Raw genomic sequence first — 18,420 nt, 5'->3', positions numbered from 1 at the left:
ACATACCTTCGGAGCTTGTTCCAGTGGCAGGAGACCCGGGTATGCTCACACGCTTATCTCTGACTGTCTCAAATACATAATAAATGTATTTGTTTTTAAAAGAACTCTTAGCCGGATGTGGTGGCACACACCTTTAATCCCAGCACTCCCTAAGCAGAGGTTGGAGGATTGCAGTGAGTTCAAGGCCACCCTGAGACTACACAGTGAATTCCAGGTCAGCCTGGGCTAGAGCGAAGCCCTACCTTGAAATAAAAAGAAAAGAACTCTTCTTAAAGCTTTATCAGAAGGGTCTTGGGCTAGAGGGATGGCTTAGTGGTTAAGGCACTTGTCTGCAAAGCCAAAGGACCCAGGTTCAATTCCCCAGGACCCACATAAGCCAGATGCACCAAAAGCACATGCATCTGGAGTTTATTTGCAGTGGCTGGATGTCCTGGCATGCACGCACGCTCCCCCCCCTTAATTAAAAAAAATGAAATATTTAAAAAGTAAAATAAAGTAGGTGAAACTAATAGATGAAAAGACAAGTGCTTTCTCCTGAAGAAAATGTGAGTAAGACTATGTGGAAAGAGGCTCAGGAGGCTTTCTGTGAGGTATATTTGCCAGATCTTAGCTATTGTTACCCTGAAGAGTCATATATTTCACTGTAAATAAACCTTATTTGTCACTGACCTCCAAATGATCATGGCCTATGAACCCTGTATTTGTTAGCATTCTCCAGACAAAACCAGTGAAACATACACCACATGAAGGAAGCTTATTGGTTTTTCTCATAGGGTCACAGAGGTTGAACAGTTTCATGATGGCTGTCAGCAGCAAGCTAGAGAGCCAGGGAAGTCAAGAGTAGCTCAGCACAAGAACTACAGACAGGACAATAATGTAGCTCTTCCTCCTAGGCCAGAGTTCTGAACACCCTGGGAGTGTTGCTGGTGCAAGTCCAAAGTCAGAGAACCTGGTCCAAGAGCAGCAGAAGTAGAAAACATCTGCTGAGGATGAGAGAGTAAAAGAGCCCAAGAGAATGAGTGTCACCTTCTACTTTTTTTCCCATCTGAGCCCCCAGCTTATTAGATGGTTTGTCCACATTCAGGATGGGTCATTTCCATACCACAGTATTCTTTGCAAACACATACCCAGCAGTATACTTTACCAGTTTCTCCAGGTATTCCTCAAGTCAATCAGATTAACACCCAATGGGAGAGCAGAGAACATTCTTAGATGCTTGCTATAGTTTCAGTCTTCATCATTGAAGGGGAAAAAACAATTGACACCCAAAATTCACCATCACAAACCCTGACCACTACAAATATGTAGAGTAAAATGTACTGAGGCCTGTTCTGTCTTGAAAAGTCAACAAGATGAGTTGATGCTTATAAGATGGGTATACATGGGGTAAAGCAAGTAGAGCAAAATATTAACTGTGAACTGTAAATGGTGGGTTGTGGGTATTTGCAGTATAATCTTTTCAACTTGCTGTGAGTTTTTTTAAATAATATATGCAGTTGTATTAAGGAATTTAGACTCACTCCGGTTTGAGGGGACTAATGACTGCATGTAGGAGGGGTTACTAAATAAGCATCTTTGAAGAGAAGGAATTTAGGATGTTCAGCTCTTTTGGAAGGAAAGATGTAGCAGGCATTAAGGAAGGATCATCAGAGTGAAGTGGAAGGGATAATTTCTGGAGATAAGGGATAGAATGGTCAAAACTTGGTGAAACCCACTTGATTGGTGGTGTGAGTTAGGGTGTGGAGGAGACTTTGAGCTATTGAACAGTTATGAATGAATGACCATAACTAGAGGATAGCAGCTGAGGGATGGGTAGGTAGTATGTTCAGATGGCCTGAAGCTTAGGTGAAAGGTTTTATGGTGGAGTTAAATCAGAGTGCTCTGGAATTAGCAGGAGGGAGCTGAGAAAATGTCAGCCAGCCTCTTCAGAATGAGACTCATGTCCTCCAGTGCTAGGAGAGCTGGGGCTAAGTAGGGTGATCTAAAGGAAGCGTTCCTTTCTGGAGAGACATTCTAATGAAGCCAAAAGAGTGAAAGTCTTCTTATCATTTTCCTGTGATGCCAGTGTGTGTGTGTGTCCCATCAGGACTTGGATTAGCACACTGGAAAGTGCTCTTTCTGGAGCAGGATTCACAGCCTTATTGTATGGTAAGCAAATCTTAATATGCAAGCAAGCAGTTAGTGTGGCAAGCTAAGAAACCTTTGACACCAGAAGTTAAGCTGCCATGTTCTGGAATGAACAGTTGGAGCAGATAGAATGTCAGACAAAATTTTATCTTAGTTGAATGCCTGGTCCTCCTTGGGAGACTGAGGGCCAGTAATGCACATAGGGTTGCAGTATAGATAGAGCTTGGGGGTCTAAGCATGAGCAGGGCATGGCTTCTTCAGCTGCCCTTTTGGCACATCATTCACTTCCTGAAAGATTGCAGTCAGTGACTCAGTGCCATATGGTGAGCGAGACTCTGGCCTGAGCAGCTGGCTCCTCTCTTTTAGTGGAGGACAGTGTGGGCCTGATGAGGCTCTGTGATTTCTTTCCCTTCTCAACTGAAGTGGGTTTTCATTTCCAGCACAAGTGTTCTTTTTGCAAGAAGGGATCAGAGGTAGGACAAGTATTTGTTATTGTGACAGCATGGAGCTTTCCTCTTAAGTGGCACTGTGAACACGCTGCCCCAGCATGAAAGGTGCAGACAGCCTTTGGCCTACACTGCCCTCAGGTGTGCCAGAGCGGGCAGCACAGCCTTTTCTTTGGGCTACAGACAATTTTACCACCAAGATGTTCTCTGTGTTTGACCCTTCTACCACCCCATGCTAGATTCTAAACTACTAAAAGACTGGGGCTGAGTAGAAGTTTTCCATTACTATTTTTATTGTTTTGTGGCAGTAACCAAACAAGTTGTGGATGAGATCACATGAGTACCTGTGGCAGGCATGGGGCTGGGTGACAGCCATGCCATAGTGAATCAGCCATCCTTATTCCTGACAGTTTATAGTATACAGAGGAAAAAGACATCAGGCCAGGAATTACCCACCTGAGTTTTTAATGACACTCATGGTATGTCCCAAAGGAAAAGGAAAAGATGTGGAGCACACCAGACTAGGGTCTCGGGATTATTAGGAAAGGCTTAGACAAGGGAAGTAACTTTCAGTCTGAAACATAAATAATGATTAGTAGGAGCTGGTCAGGCAAAGAATACTTAGGTGAAAGAGGCAAAGAGAACCATATGCAAAGGGACTCCGGCATGTTGGAGCCACACACCTTTGAGTGAGCAGGGGAAGGCTGAGGTATCTGGAGGAGGCTAGAAGGATCACATCCCCTTAGGCCTTGCAGTATGTGGTATATGTTATAGGAGGGGCAAGAAGTCCCTGAGGAGTTCCAAATGGGTGAGTGATACTCAGTTTCTGCTTTCAAAAGATGACTCAAGCTGCAGAGGGGAGTGAGGGGAGAATAGAACATGGTAGTGTCGTCTGACCTGAGGAAGCTTCTGTGGGTTTTCATGAACAGATTGTATGGCCTAGCATTGTCTTACTACTTTATCCTACATTTACCAGATAGCTAATGCCATAGCAACAGCGTAAGTGAAGGTGCAGTCGGTAGCTTGGGAAAAGTCTTCTCTCCATCATGTTTAGCTTCTAGCAAACCAGACCAGTATGCCCTGTTTCTGCATGCAAAACTCTTCCCTTTTGATTCTTCAATTCTCCATCCCCCTTTTTTTTCTACGCAAGCAGGTGTCTTTCTTGAGGAACAGAACAAACTTTTCCAAACTTGTAAAGAGAATCCCCTGCTCTGGAGATGTTCCCTAGTTGTTGAAGGCCTGGAGAGGAAGAGGCAGTGCCCTGTGTTTAACCTGCTGGGAAGAGGGAGTTGAGTACCTTAAGTCTCCCCATCTGGGTGTTCTTCCTGCCGTGGGCAAAGACTCTTTGACATGTTCCCCAGAAGGAGCTAGCACATGGTGCTCTGAGGCCAGTGAGGAGAGACTGACATTAGAGTCAACAAATCCAAGCTCTTGTCACAGTGATGCTGACGTGTGCTTGAGACTGACCTTTTCTCCTGTGCAGGCTCTGCTGCGCTCCTGCCATCTGTCCTAGAGCTTGGAAGATTGTCATTTCATCTGAAACTTGGCAAAGTTGTCTTCAGTGTGAGTCAGTTGTGAGTAGTTGCTTGTTGGCTTTCTTAGTCGCCGTAGGAGCTCAGAAACACTTCAGGCATTGTACCCAAGTGTCACCCCGACCAAGGACTCTGCCACAAGAAGGCTACAGTAGTTGGCCACTTCAGTTACCCATTGGTCAGGTGGAGCTCATAATACACACCCTATTTACTTCACAGGCTCTTTCAAAAACCTAAACAGGGCATGTCATTGAGTTCTGATATGGAGGTATGTTTATCTTAACTTGAGCAGTGTTTAGGAGAATTTGTTGTTGTTGTTGTTGTTTTGCGGCAGGGTCTCACTCTAGCTCAGGCTGACCTGGAATTCACGATGTAGTCTCAGGGTGGCCTCAAACTCATGCAGTTCTCCTACCGTTGCCTCCCAAGTGCTGGGATTAAAGCCGTGTGCCACCACGCCCAGTATGGGAGAATTTTTTTTTATGTCAATTGTCTGGATTTAAAATCAGTAGATTTCACCTAAAAATCTGGTTTCTTTTGGGAATCATATGACTTGCCATCCCTCACCCCACATTTCTACATGAGTGGCTGCCCTAGGAGTAGGCATGTGTCTCCGTTTCTACCATAGCCCTTGTCCTCCCAGGGACCTCCTGCACATCTAGTGAGACCTGGGCTTTTCTGGGATCTTTTTGGTCCCTCTGGGCTCTGCCTTGATCTGAAAAGACACTACAGATTTAGACCTTTATGATGAGCCAGCGCTCTTGCAGATGCAAAGCAGCTTTCTGGGGAGAAAGGACAAAGAAGGAACACCTTTTTATTCTTTCCTGCTTCCTGTGTGTTTGGTGTTCTGCCTGCTGTGGCATCTCCCAAGTTTTCTGAGTACTCCAGCCAGCTTGTAAATGTAACCTGGACTTTGAAGGGTGGATGACCATATGGTCTCAAGGAGAGGTGGGTAGATCTGCTCATTCCCCAAGCTAGCAGAATACTATGAGACCCAGTTAGGTAGATGCGGTTCTTTTGTCCTTGTGTGTACTTTTACTTGGAGCTATAGAATATTTGGCGGCTACTTTTCCCCCCTTTCAAACCTGATAGTCCCTCTCTTCCTAGTATCTTTTCCAAAACCACTGTTAAATAGGCAAAGGTGGAGCTGCTTGCTTGAAGCTGAGAAGGATGCTGTGTGCAGAGCCCCTTTACCAGAGTCAGGTTTTCTTCTTGGGGCCACTGGAGCCATCTATAATCTGAAAGCTTAAAACTTGCTGACTCAGTCTGTGTCTGTAGTTGAGGAAATGGAAGCCAGGGAGACAACCCTGGGTCAGTACCTCCTTTCATCACCCACCTTGGGCCAGAGCCCCTTTCATCATCCACATTTCCTGAGGCAGTTCCACCCCAGCTGGGTTCTCCATCTGATCCTCTTAAAGAGCTTTGGAAGAATTTTTAATAAAGAGTTTGTTGGAGGCTGGAGGAATGGCTTAGTGTTTAAGGCATTTGCCTGTGAAGCCAAAGGACCCAGGTTCGATTCCCCAGGACCCACGTAAGCCAGATGCACAAGGGGCATATGCACCTGGAGTTCGTTTGCAGTGGCTGGAGGCCCTGGTGTGCCCATTCTCTCTCTCTCTCTCTGTCTCTCTTTCTCTGATTGCAAATAAATAACATTTTTAAAAAACTAAAACAAGTAAACAAATTATATATATAATCTTTAAAAAAAGTTTGTTGGGGCAGAAAGTGGAAAGCAAAGAGCCTGAATGCAGTATTTCTCATTTTGATATCCCTGGCTCCTGTGACTTATGTTTTTGCTGGATCTCAGTCAAGTGGCTGCCATTCCCAAAGGTGTAGATAGGACTTAGGAAGTGAAGCTTCCTTTCTTTGCAAGAAATAAGCAGGTGACAGATTTTTAGTGCCTATAATTTTGGCCTGACTTGAAACTATCCAGCAAAACCTTGGCGGCAAATCTAGAAACCCTGCCTCAGCACCACAGCAGGCTTGTCTCACGTTCCTGGTCTCAGCATCCTCAGTGGTCACCCAGCAGTATCTCATTGCCACTCACATAATCAGCTTGGAATCGTTTGTGTCTGCTCACCTTACCTGTGCAGTACTCATCTTCCCTTGCTGAGTGGAGTCCCTGCTGCCCTGCTTCCTTCAGAAGTGCACCTGGGCCTGGTACCATCCCGCATGATTCAATATTTGATCCATGGCCCGGAGAGTTATTGCTGACTTCTTCCAAAGCCGCATTGCAGATGTAGAATATGATAATGAGGCTCCTAATAACATTTTATCTTGGTCTTTGAAAAGTTTCTAGTGAAGATTATAGTCTCTTGTTGATGCTGGCCAGGACTAAGAGATTTTGTTCACAGATCATATAATGCCCCAGTGGTCAAGTGGCAGCTGTCATCCTGCCCTGTGCACTTTACCAGTCTTACAGAAAGAAAACAGAGTCATCTGGTTCAGGCCTAGATCTTTGCTTAATCACGAGACATCGAGTCCAAGTTACATCAGTAACTTCATTCCTGACTCCATGGTCCTATGCTTATCAAAGCCTTCTACTAGGAAAGTGGTGGAAGCAGCTAATCCTGGGAGTTTCAGTGAGGATGGGCCTCTTAGGAAATACAAATTCAAATCACAGTGAAATGTCAGGATACACTAAAATGAATAGCTAAAGTGAAAACAAAAAAAGAACAACCAAACCTGTAGTAACAACTGCCAGTGAAGATGCAAAACAACTTTCACATGTGGTTGTTAATCTCAGCAGTTCATTCTTAGGTATTTACCTAAAAGAAATGATTCCCTGTGTCCATGGAAAAATGCTTTCTATACAGATATTTAAGTCATGTCCTTCCATGAGTGAGTGGATGAACTATGGAACATTTGCTGTACACTAGAATAATAGTTGGCGCAAACAGAACCCAAAACTGCTATGTATACCGACAAGGCTGAGTCTAGAAGTATTGTGCTGTAAGAAAGAAGGCAGACATAAAACTGTAGACTAGAGCCGGGCGTGGTAGTGCACGCCTTTAATCCCAGCACTTGGGAGGCAGAGGTAGGTGGATCACCGTGAGTTCAAGGCCACCCTGAGACTACAGAGTTAATTCCAGGTCAGCCTGGACCAGAGTGAGGTAGAGAGGAGGTTGTCCACAAAGTGACACAAGGAATTATTTGCAGTGATGCAATGACTGTAGTGATGGTTCTGAGTGAATAAAGCTGTGAAGTCATCAAACTCCATTTAAAATAGGTGTACTATATTGTATGCTCAGTTGGTTCAAAAAGAAAAACGTAGCCGGGTATGGTGGCTCATGCTTTTAATACCAGCACCTGGGAGGCAGAGGTAGGAGAATCACTGTGAGTTCAAGGCCACCCTGAGAATACATAGTGAATTCCAAGTCAGCCTAAGCTAGAATGAGACCCTGCCTCAAAAAATGAATAAATAAATAAATAAATAAATAAATAAAGAGAAATCTTGGCTGAATTCTATTTCTAGCTAGCTCTGAGTTCTTGTATAATAAACTTAATCTCTGTATATTTCTTTCATACAGAGAAAATGAAGGCAGTAGATTACTTACCTGTCTCGGTTGGTTATTATGAAAACAGAAATGAAACAACTTACTTGAAGTGCCTTTAAAATAGTCATTTGCAAATGCTGGGAGTGTGGGGTATCCCATCACCACCTCTCCTGGCATGAACTCTGATAACCAGTCAAGTACAGACATTACAGCTAATATTTTTTTTTAATTAATTAATTTATTTATTTGAGAGTGACAGACAGAGAGAGAAAGACAGATAGAGGGAGAGAGAGAGAATGGGCGCGCCAGGGCTTCCAGCCTCTGCAAACGAACTCCAGACGCGTGCGCCCCCTTGTGCATCTGGCTAACGTGGGACCTGGGGAACCGAGCCTTGAACCGGGGTCCTTAGGCTTCACAGGCAAGCGCTTAACCGCTAAGCCATCTCTCCAGCCCAATTACAGCTAATATTAATTTTACTTTTGTAGACCATGGTCTGGGTAATGTCCTGTCCATGGTCATCAGTAAAATAAAGAGGTTAGATTAGATAAGAAGTACAAACTGCAAGCTCAAAGAGTCTGTAAAGCTTTTTGAGTGTGTGTTTAACCTTCATAGTATTGGGCTGTTTGGCATTAATTTAGAATGTGACATTGCCTTTATTTCAATCTAGAGTTTTCAAATGAAATTTGGATTTTCAGCTTATGATTATAAGTTAACATTGCTGACAAAACCAAATCTAGAGGCCTTCACAGTAGCAGTGATCTACACTTGCACAGTAGTTGAGTCTTCACAGGATGTTTGCGTATTAGTTTCGCATAATCTTCACCACACTCTGTTGCCCTTTCTGTTCTTTTTAGTAACAATTAAGACAAAACTGAATTCATTATGGAGTTCCCAGTGTGGTAAGCACTGTATTAGGGCTGGATGATCCAGAGGAAAACCAAACAGACACATCACTAAACTTGGGATGAGTTGGCAAATAGCACCTACATTTCCCTCAAAAATTAAAAGATGAGCAGGAATGGTAATTCAAGCCTCTAATCCCAGTAATTGGGAGGTGGAGGTAGAAGGAGAGTGGAAAGCAAAGAGCCTGAATGCGGCAGTATTTCTCATTTTGATATCCCTAGTTCATGTGACTGTGTCTTTGTTAGAGCTCAGTCAAGTGGGGTGCCATTCCCAAAGGTGTAGATAGAACTTAGGAAGTGAGGATCCCTGTGTGTTCAAGGCCAGCCTGGGCTAGAATGAGACCCTACCTTAAAAAAAGTAATTAAGATGAGAGGGATAACATAGAGCATATATGTAATGAAAGTATATTATCTGCATGCATGGAAATGTTATTGTGTGAAACTCATTATTTTGTACAGTTAATATACGATTAGAAAGTCAGGCCAGGGCTAGAGAGATGGTGAAGCAGTTAAGCCTGCGAAGCCTAAGGATCCAGGTTCAATTCCCTAGTATTCACGTAAGCCAGATGCACAGGGTGGCACATGTGTCTGTAGTTCGTTTGAAGTGGCTGGAGGCCTTGGTGTACCCATTGTCTCTCCCTCTCCCCCTTCTCAAGTAAGTAAATAAAATATTTTTTAAAAGAAAGACCAAAGATGCTATGTGTTTTAACAAAGGTGAGAGAAAGCATGCTCCTTTGTATAAGCTTTAAAATGTCTCAAATTTTGTAAAAAAAAAATGGGAAAAAGCCAATTTTTTTAAAGTCCCTGCATACTTAATAGGCAAAGTATGGCTGTAATCAAAATGATCCTGTCTGCCTCACGTAGAAGATCAGGTCCTCTTTCCCTTTGTGACTCAGTAGATCAATGAATGCTAGCTCTCAGTCTCACAAATGCCAAGAGGCAGAGACTGGCACAGCCACGTAAATTATATAGACATTTCTTACATTCAGCCGCGCTTTGGTTTTTTCAATATAATCAGGATCTTGAGTGGCAACTCAGTCTGAAATAAACATCTTTGTCAAGAGTCTTTTCTGTGTATTCCGTAGGAATCTAAATGAGCTGCCCTGATTCATGTGAGACAGTGGGAACTGTCCTTTGAAAATAACATGGAGGGTACTGTCTTCCTTCTTCCTTCCAACCTAGTAGTTTATACTTCATTTGGTCAACTACACAGTAATAGTGGTCAACATCTTAAAATGACAAATTCTAGGTTTTGATTTCAATCAATCTCATGGTTAAATCCTTTCCACCTACAGATAAGCCCCCTTTATAGACATAGATACTTAATGACATTCTGACTATGCTAGGCATAGTAATTTTTTGTTTTGCTGTAAGACTTATCATGGTCATAGGCATCAAAAATCTGACTGGCTTCTGAGCTGGGCTTGCTGGAGTGTGACCAGCCTGGCCTTGCTGCAGCTCTGTCCCCCTCTGGTGGTGATTATCTCATATTGCAGCATATTTGAACTGCTTCAAAAAGGACTGATCTGAGGCTGGGGAGATAGATGATAGGTGGGTAGGTAGGTAAGGTAGGTAGGTAGCCGGCCGGCTTTCTTAGTGAATAAAGTGCCACCATGGAAGTGTGAATAACCAAGTTTGAGTATGTATCCCTAGCACCCACTGAGCCACAGGACACTTAGAATCCAGTGATGAGTCCCGAGTCTTGTTTTTCAGAGGCTGCATGCCTCTGTAATGGCTCCTTATTGATCCATGTCAATTTGTTGGTGGCTGATAGCCCTATATATCACAACCTTCACTTCCAGTTCCCACAATGATGATGTCCCTTTGTCCACTTCTGGTCATTTAGTGGACACCTTTGTGTAGAGAATAACCTACAGAGAGTCAGTGGACAGGGCATCCAAGCTACATTATGAAGGTGTACAAAGCAGGCAGTTGGACTGGATATTCATTAAAATTATTGCTTATTCTCAACCTTTAACTCTACTTTCTACCTTTGTGATCTGATCATCTTATCAGGGCATTGAATACCTCAGATATGACTTTAGGGGTGAGGTTGAGGTTAGGAGTTCTAAGAATTTGTAGAACTCTGAAGCTTAACAAAATGAGAACATTTGAGAACTCCTGTTGGGGTTATATATATACCTCTGTTAATGAATTGTGAACTGTCTTTTGGAGAATTTCTAAAAGCTAGTAGGATGCTAATAAGCGAGTCCTTATGTCCACTGTGTAGAACAGCAGTACACTCGCACTGTGTCTTACAGCTTCTCAACAGCCTTTCAGGTAGGAGTTCAGGAGTCTTCTTAGACTTGCCTTGGGAGATGGCATGAGGGAGTGGCTAAGGAGAAGGAGATTCCTGAAAGACATTGACAACTGTTTATGCTAGCAATCTTAACAGTTTTTTATTTTTGGAAGATGATTGCTGTTCTTCCTTGATTCTGAGATACGTGGTAGGAATGTTTCTCTTGATTATTGTTGTGCATTTCAAGGATGTAAGAACGTCTTCTAGGCCAGGCCAGCCCTGAGGCTTGCCTTACCCTCCACATCTGACTGACTTTGAACATGACTTCTATATGTGTTTCTCTCACAGGTGGATTTGCTCTCGTGTTCCTGGTGAGGACAAGCAATGGGGTGAAATGTGCCTTGAAACGCATGTTTGTCAACAATGAGCATGACCTCCAGGTGTGCAAGAGGGAAATCCAGATCATGGTAAGGCTGTCAGGGCTGTGGATGCCTGTTTGAAATGGAGTAGGTTGTGCACTCAATAAAACCTTAAGTCCGGCTTGTTCCCTTCTCTGAGCTGACAGAGTACCCTGTGGGAGGTAGAACCAACAGCCAGGAGATACAGTGCACTATTCTTGCCTTGGCCACCCTCAGCTGGAAGTTGAAGAGAAAGGAGCATATAGAGAGAACTGACCTATTTTTAAATAAGAGAAATAATTTGGGGGCATCGGGAAAGGATTTAATCTGGAAAGCCCAACCCTTCAGGAGGCTTTCTTCTCTGTCCTGCCTTCCGTCGTTAGTCCCCTGTCTCAGTCTCCACCCCACAAAGTTTTTCGTCATGCTGTGAACATGCCCTTAGCCCCCTGTTTGCTTTGTAGATGTGAAGTACTTCCAGCTAGAATGTTCTCCCCAGGTTTAGGCCACAGCCTAGATACCTCATAAAAACTCTGTGATTCCATTTGTAAAAGTTCATGAAGAGGCAAAATTCATCTGTGGAGTTACAAGTTAGAGAGTAGTTATCTGAGTTGGGAAATGGACCAGAAAAGGGTCTTACTGGAACTTGGGAGTCATGGAAATACGCTGTTTGGGGCATGGTGCACACAAGGGTATGTAAGTGTCACAACTGAAACACATGAGGATCTGTGCATTCTTATTATATTAACTATACTTCCATGAATTTAAAACATATTTTTCAAGATTCACGTTTACATTGTATTGAAATGAAAGAGTCTGTGTAGTGGAGGTATATCTGCCATGTTTATGCATGAAATAATACAGTATCTTGTGAAAACAGTAAGTATTGATTTAAAAGAATATTGACTATGATTGATGATCAGAGCAGAGTGATGACTGTTAGAGAGTTTGTTAGTCTCTTCCACTTCTGTCTGACATTATGTAATCTGCTGTTCTTGGTACTTCCACAGTACTTTTATCAATTATATTTAGCCTGTTACATGTTAGGGAGTTCTGCCATCACAATGTGAGTTATTTGAAATCAGAAACTTTATATTCCTCCTCATTGCTTTGCATAGAGAACATGGCTTAATAAACTGAGTGAAATGAGTATTGAAATAAAGACAACAGTGGGAACATATATGCTCACCTAGACATTATTTATTTGTGTCCTAGATTTTAATGCTTACGTAAAGAACAGAAAGAAACCAGGTGTAGTGCTTCATGCCTGTAATCTCAACTCTCAGGAGTCTGAGGCAGAAGAAATGCTGTAAGTTGGAACTCAGTCTGGGCTGCAGAGTGAGTTCCAAGATTGCCTGGGCTACAGTATGAAACCCTGTCTCAAGAAACATAGATAAGGATTACAACAGGCTATGCCAGTCTTTGACCACCTTATGTTGGGCCACCCTGTCAGGGACAGCTTAAAGTAGCATATGGTTCTGTAGTTAGGCTACTGAAAGAAGTCAGGACTTTAGAGCACCCAGTACCGTGTGGATGCCAGACAGAAAGTTGAGAGATTTGAGAAGGAACTACCACCATACAGAACCAACCAACTATTCCCAAAGCTCAAGACCATGTGAATCGGTCTGCACTAAGCTGTAGTCTTCCCACTCTCCTGCCATGGTGAGCCAAGATACCTTGCTTGCAATGTCTCCTCTTTACCCTTGGGTTTTCCTGAGGTTTCTCATTCCTCTTTGTTCTATGCTCACTTGCTTTGTTTTCTGTTTCTGGTCCTCATTCATTTACTTGTGTTAAAGAAGCAATCCCATTCTTTTACTTTATCCCACTTGTTTGGAAATGCTTGCTTTGCACTAGGCAGATGTGGTAGTGGAACAGTCAAGGTGTACAGGCCCAAGAGCTCAAAGTTGATAGGTGTGATTTAGAATTAAGTTGCATAGGTCCAAGTTCTGGCTCAGTCATGCATTCACTGTAAAAGTTTTGTTTTTAATATAATTTAATTTTCAAAACTTAGTCAATTTGGTGAAGTGAGTTTGTCATAGAAAACAAACAGCTCCCCAAGGGGTACTCCTGGGCCATCTCAGGGTCCTAGAGGTAACCACAGTGGCTGTTTCAACGTACATCTAAAAATATGAATTCCCCTTCACTTTAGGCTTTGTCTTTCCTAGGAAGTAAGCATTTAGCACTCTTTGGTCTTCTGCTGAACTTCCCTGTCCTCATTCTTCAGAATGCGAAGTTTGGGCAATAGGTTGCTATGTAGTATTACCTTTTACGTTCTTCTGTAAGACAGCTGTTCCTACTGAACCTATTGCTAGGCTAGTTTCTGTGCCTTTCACGTAGAATCATTTCCTCCAGAATTAGCATCACCTCAGGTTTCCTCCTTTGGTCAGTTTTCTGAGAGCATTTTAGCAATGTGATCCCAACCCCTTCCCATGGGCACAAATCATGAATGTGCACCTCTCATTAGCATTCTGTCTTCATTGTTACGGTAAAGGTTTCACCTTGAGCTTCTGACTTGCTATACACTGGCTGTTGGTTTTCTAGAACTAATTTGGTCTTGTGGAATTTCTTAGGCATTCCTTTCCCTTGGCCTTACTTTTAGTAAGCCCTCCTGCTCCTCGTTCTGATATATTCCCTCATCATTTGGGGGTGATCCTCTAGGAGTCCAGATAGTATTGTGCTTTGGGTGTCAAGTCTAAAAATATTTGCTGAGCTCTCAAGTCTGATGATCTTATACTATTTTTTTCCCAGAGTATTTATACCTTTATACTTCACACTTAAGTCTATGAACCATTTTGAGTTCACTTTTATATAAGGTGTGAGACTTTTGTTAAGTATTTTTATTTTTCCTCTATGGATAACAAATTGTTACAGTACTAATTCTGAAAAGACAACCTCTCCATTATTATATATTTTTTATTAAATATCAATTGGGCTGGATTTGGGATAGATGTAGCTCAATGATAGCATACTTGCCTATGTATATGACACCCTGGGTTCAACCCCTCAAAAATCACTTGAATTTAGTTGTAAAGGTGCATTTCTTGACCTTTCTAGTTCTCATTTCTCTTATCAACTGTGTGTTTCTTATCTCTACCAGTATCACCCAGCTCATGTTTTGTAGCCCAGGCTGACCTTAAACTCTCTATCTAGCCAAAGCTGGCCTTGAACTCCTGATCCTTCGGCCTCTACCTCCCAAATTCTGAAGTTCCAGGTGTGTGTCACCACACCCAACTATAAAGTCTTGAAGTCAAACTTCTTCCTTTTATTTCCTTTTGTAGCCTTATTGTTGAATAAGAATGGTAAGTAAACATCCTTACTTTGTTCCCAGTCTTAGTAGAAAGTCACTCAGTCTTTTATTTTTACCTTGTACATTAAACAGTAAAATCAATTTGATATGCTATCTGCAGTGGGACTGTTATCAACATATTAGGGAAACACCATCATACTCAAGTTTGAACCCTTTGATACTGTGGAAAATGCAAAAGCAAAGATTCAAGTTAAGGAAGGAATTCCTCCGGGTCAGCAAAGGCTGATGTTCTTTGCTGGTAAGCAGTTGGAAGATAGATATAACTTTATCAAACTATAACATTAAAAAAGGAGTCCAGCCTTCATCTTGTGTTGAGACTTCATGGTGATGCTAAGAAGTCCCAACAGGAACAAGCATAAGAAAAAGACTGTTAAGTTGGTTATCCTGAAATACTATAAAGTAGATGAAAAATCTAGTGCCTTTGAGATGAATGTGGTACTGGAGTTTTTATGGCCAGCCACTTTTTATTGTTTTTTATTCACAGTTGTTACAAATGTGCATAATAGATTTTGATCATAATTCCATCCCATTACTTTTTCTTCCTCTTCTCCCTGTCTCTCTACCACTGAACCATTTTTTTCCCAACTAGTCCCTCTTCTACTTTGATGCCTTTTTTTTTTTCCTTTTCCTCTGTGTATTTATGTAGCCTACTGTGTTTAGTTAGAGTTGTCTGCATAAGTGTGGGTAGACAATTATTTACCAGGCCACATGCAACTGAAAAAGTCTCTTGTTCCTCCAGTAACCATTAACTGCCAATACCTCTTCATGGAGGGATGGGAACCTCATGCCTTTCACCATCATTCTAGAAAAAATACCTATGGGCCCAATATTGTGCAGCTGTTGTGCAAATAATGACACTTACTCTGAAGTCATAAGTGCCGTCTCATGTCTGGGAGACAGCGTTGCATGGCACTCCTTCCATTCATTTGTCTCATATTTTTTCTCACTCTGTTCCACAATGGTCCCTGAATAGATACCCACTGTATTAGAAGAACAGAACTGCTAGAATGAATTATATTAGAAAAGGGAATTTATTGAATTAGTTTGTGGTAGTCTAATAGCAATTGCAGGCCCAAGAATCAAGGAATCTGGTAGCTGCTCAGTTCACATGGCCAGATGCCTCAGCAGTCCCAATCCCACACTGAAGAACTGGAGGCTTCCTGAGGGGCCGCCCACTCTGGAGGAAGGACTTTCTCCTTCAATTAATCCTTAATGGGTGCAATCCCAGAGACCCACTCAAAAGTAATTTTAGTAATTATTTAGTAATTAGTAAAATTCAGTAATTTTAGCTTGTTCCTGTTGGGACTTCTTAGCACTACCATGAAGTCTCAACACAAGATGAAGGCTGGACTCCTTTTTAATGTTATAGTTTGATAAAGTTATATCCATCTTCCAACTGCTTACCAACAAAGAATATTAGCCTTTGCTGACCAGGAAAAATTCCTTATCCTGGATCCTTGCTTTTGCATTTTCCACAGTATCAAAGGGTTCAACCTTGAGTATGATGGTGTTTCCCTAGTATGTTGATAACAGTCCCACTGCAGATAGCTTATAAAATTGATTTAGTAAGTCTGTGGATTATTAAACAGATCAAGTTGACAACACCTTAACCATCACAAGTTCACCCCTTGTCAACATGGCACCAAACCATATCTCCTTCTATCTCATACTTAATTTCCAAATGTAAAAAGTAACAAGCTCATAATTCTGCCTAACATGGTATAACTATCCCACCATACAACTAGAAATGCAAAATCTTTCCCCTAAAACAAAGCAAGGTTCCTTGAAGAATGCTTAGTCTCTAATATAATAGGTCTAATAAAAATTCAACAGATAGCTAGTGATATAATCTAAATATTGGTGTAGATATGTAAAAACACTTTACTGTTGCAGTCAGGTTCTCATTGCTGGTAGAAATCACCCAACCAAGAACAGCTTATGGGGAAAAAAGAGGTTTATTTTGGCTTACAGATTCAAGGGGAAGTTCCATGATGGCAGGAGAAAATGATGGCATTATCCTGTGACCCACATAAGGTGGACAACAGGAACAGGTATTCCAAACACTGGCACGTGGAAACTAGCTATATTACCCATAAATCTATCTCCAACAATTCACTGCCTCCAGGAGGCATTAATTCCCAAATCTCCATCAGCTAGGAACCTAGCATTCAGAACACCTAAGTTTATGGAGGACACCTGAATCAAACCACCGCATTCTGCCCCTGGCCTCCATAAACTGATAACCATACATGATGTCAAATTTAATGCATTCATCTAACTTTAAAAGTCCCCATAGTTTTTATCAATTCCAATGATATTCATACATCTCCATATTCCAAAGTCTTTTAACTGAGCCATAATACCAAAAAATAACCTCAAAAAAAACCCCACAATGACACGAATAAACATTTACACTACAAAAGATGGCATTGGGCATAGCAAAGAAATATTCAACCAACACAAGATTTAAAATGAGGGCAAACATCAAACTCTGTAGCTCCAAGTCCAACAACTCTAGCCCATGACAAGTCTCCAAGTCCAATAATTCTGACCAGTAACAAGTCTCCAGAGTTCCAGTTCTGCCCCTCTAGCTAGGCTACTCACAGTCCTAAAAAAAACTTCATCCAGGACCGGCAGCTTTCCTTAGCAGCTGTCTCATGGTCCCAGCATCTCCACTGGGTTTTCACTGCAATCCACGGTTCATCCTCATGGCCCCGTGGGGTCCCCATGCAGACATCCAGGAAACCTGCTTCACACTGCCCATGGCCATTTCCAGAACACAAGACCATGTTGCAAACTTAATGACCCTCTCTTTCCTGCATTTCTTATACTCCACAATACCAGGTAGGGTGCCAATTTGTTAATCCAGGGGGCGGGAATAAAGCAGACTTTAAAGAACAGGACACTTCTTGAACATTCAGGGCCCTTCAAGAATCTACATTCTTCCTGTTGCTCCAATGCAGGTCAGCTGGCCCAATCTCAGTGGCTGTTATCTTTCAAACAATTTGCAGGTGAATGGGCATCAGTTTAACCCAAAAGATTTTTTTTTTTTTTTCTGTGTCATATCCCTCTGTTCATACCAGTTCATTTCTATACAAAGCAACCCTGCACAACTTCTCAGGACATGGGCATAACAGCAAGCTTCCCACACAAACTGCTAGCCCAGTCCAGGCAAAGCTGTTTCTCACCCTCATAAGCCAAACCTCACAGTCCATAGTTCTTACTGCATTCAGGCCTTTCAACTCTGTCCAGAATAGTCCATCAAGCTGTACTTACAGCACTGCAAGGCATCTCTTAGGCCAAGGTTTCAAATCCTTTCACATTTCTCTTTAAAATCAGCTCCAAAAGGCCAAAACCACACAGCCAGGTGTCTAGCAGCAATCTCACTCCTTGGTGCCCCTTTATTGTTGCAGTAAGGTTCACATGGCTGCTAGAAATCACCTGACCAAGAGCAGCTTGTGGAAAAAAAGAGGTTTATTTTGGCTGACAGGCTTGAAGAGAAGCTCCATGATGGCAGGGGGAAATGATAGAATGAGCCAAGGGTGAACATCACCCCTCTGTCAAACATAAGGTAATAACAACAGGAAAGTGTGCCTAACACTGGCAAGTAGAAACTGGCTGTAACATCCATAAGCCTGCCCCCAATAATATACTCTCTCCAGGAGGTATTAATTTCCAAATCACCATGAACTGGGAACCTAGCATTCAGAACACCTAAGTTTATGGGGGACACCTGAATCAAACCACCATACCCACTTTGATGGACATTATTGTGGAAAGTGTCTGACTTCTGCTTCAACAAATCAGAGAACAAGTATTTGTTTATGAGTTAGTAAAAGACATTAACTAAAGTAAAAATATTTTTATCAGTGCATTTTCTCTCTATCCTAATTGTTTTCTACACATTTAATCTGTTAAAGAAGAGGTTTAGAGCCGGGCATGGTGGCGCACACCTTTAATCCCAGCACTCGGGAGGCAGAG

General features: G+C 42.2%; 1 protein-coding gene across 17 annotated transcripts in view; it reads left to right on the top strand.

The window, feature by feature from the left end:
- Positions 1-18,420, top strand: part of Aak1 (AP2 associated kinase 1) — a 225,578-nt gene that overhangs the window by 103,610 nt on the left and 103,548 nt on the right. For all 17 annotated transcript variants that reach the window (XM_045153151.1, XM_045153149.1, XM_045153148.1 and 14 more), the window contains one exon: positions 11,086-11,204. In XM_045153151.1, the coding sequence (XP_045009086.1) occupies positions 11,086-11,204 (119 nt within the window). The remainder of the gene's footprint in view (positions 1-11,085; positions 11,205-18,420) is intronic.

The sequence above is a fragment of the Jaculus jaculus genome, chromosome 6 (assembly GCF_020740685.1).
Source record: "Jaculus jaculus isolate mJacJac1 chromosome 6, mJacJac1.mat.Y.cur, whole genome shotgun sequence".
Classification (NCBI taxonomy): Eukaryota; Metazoa; Chordata; class Mammalia; order Rodentia; family Dipodidae; genus Jaculus; species Jaculus jaculus.
Note: the sequence above shows the minus strand (reverse complement) of the source record. Positions and strands in the feature narration are given on the sequence as shown.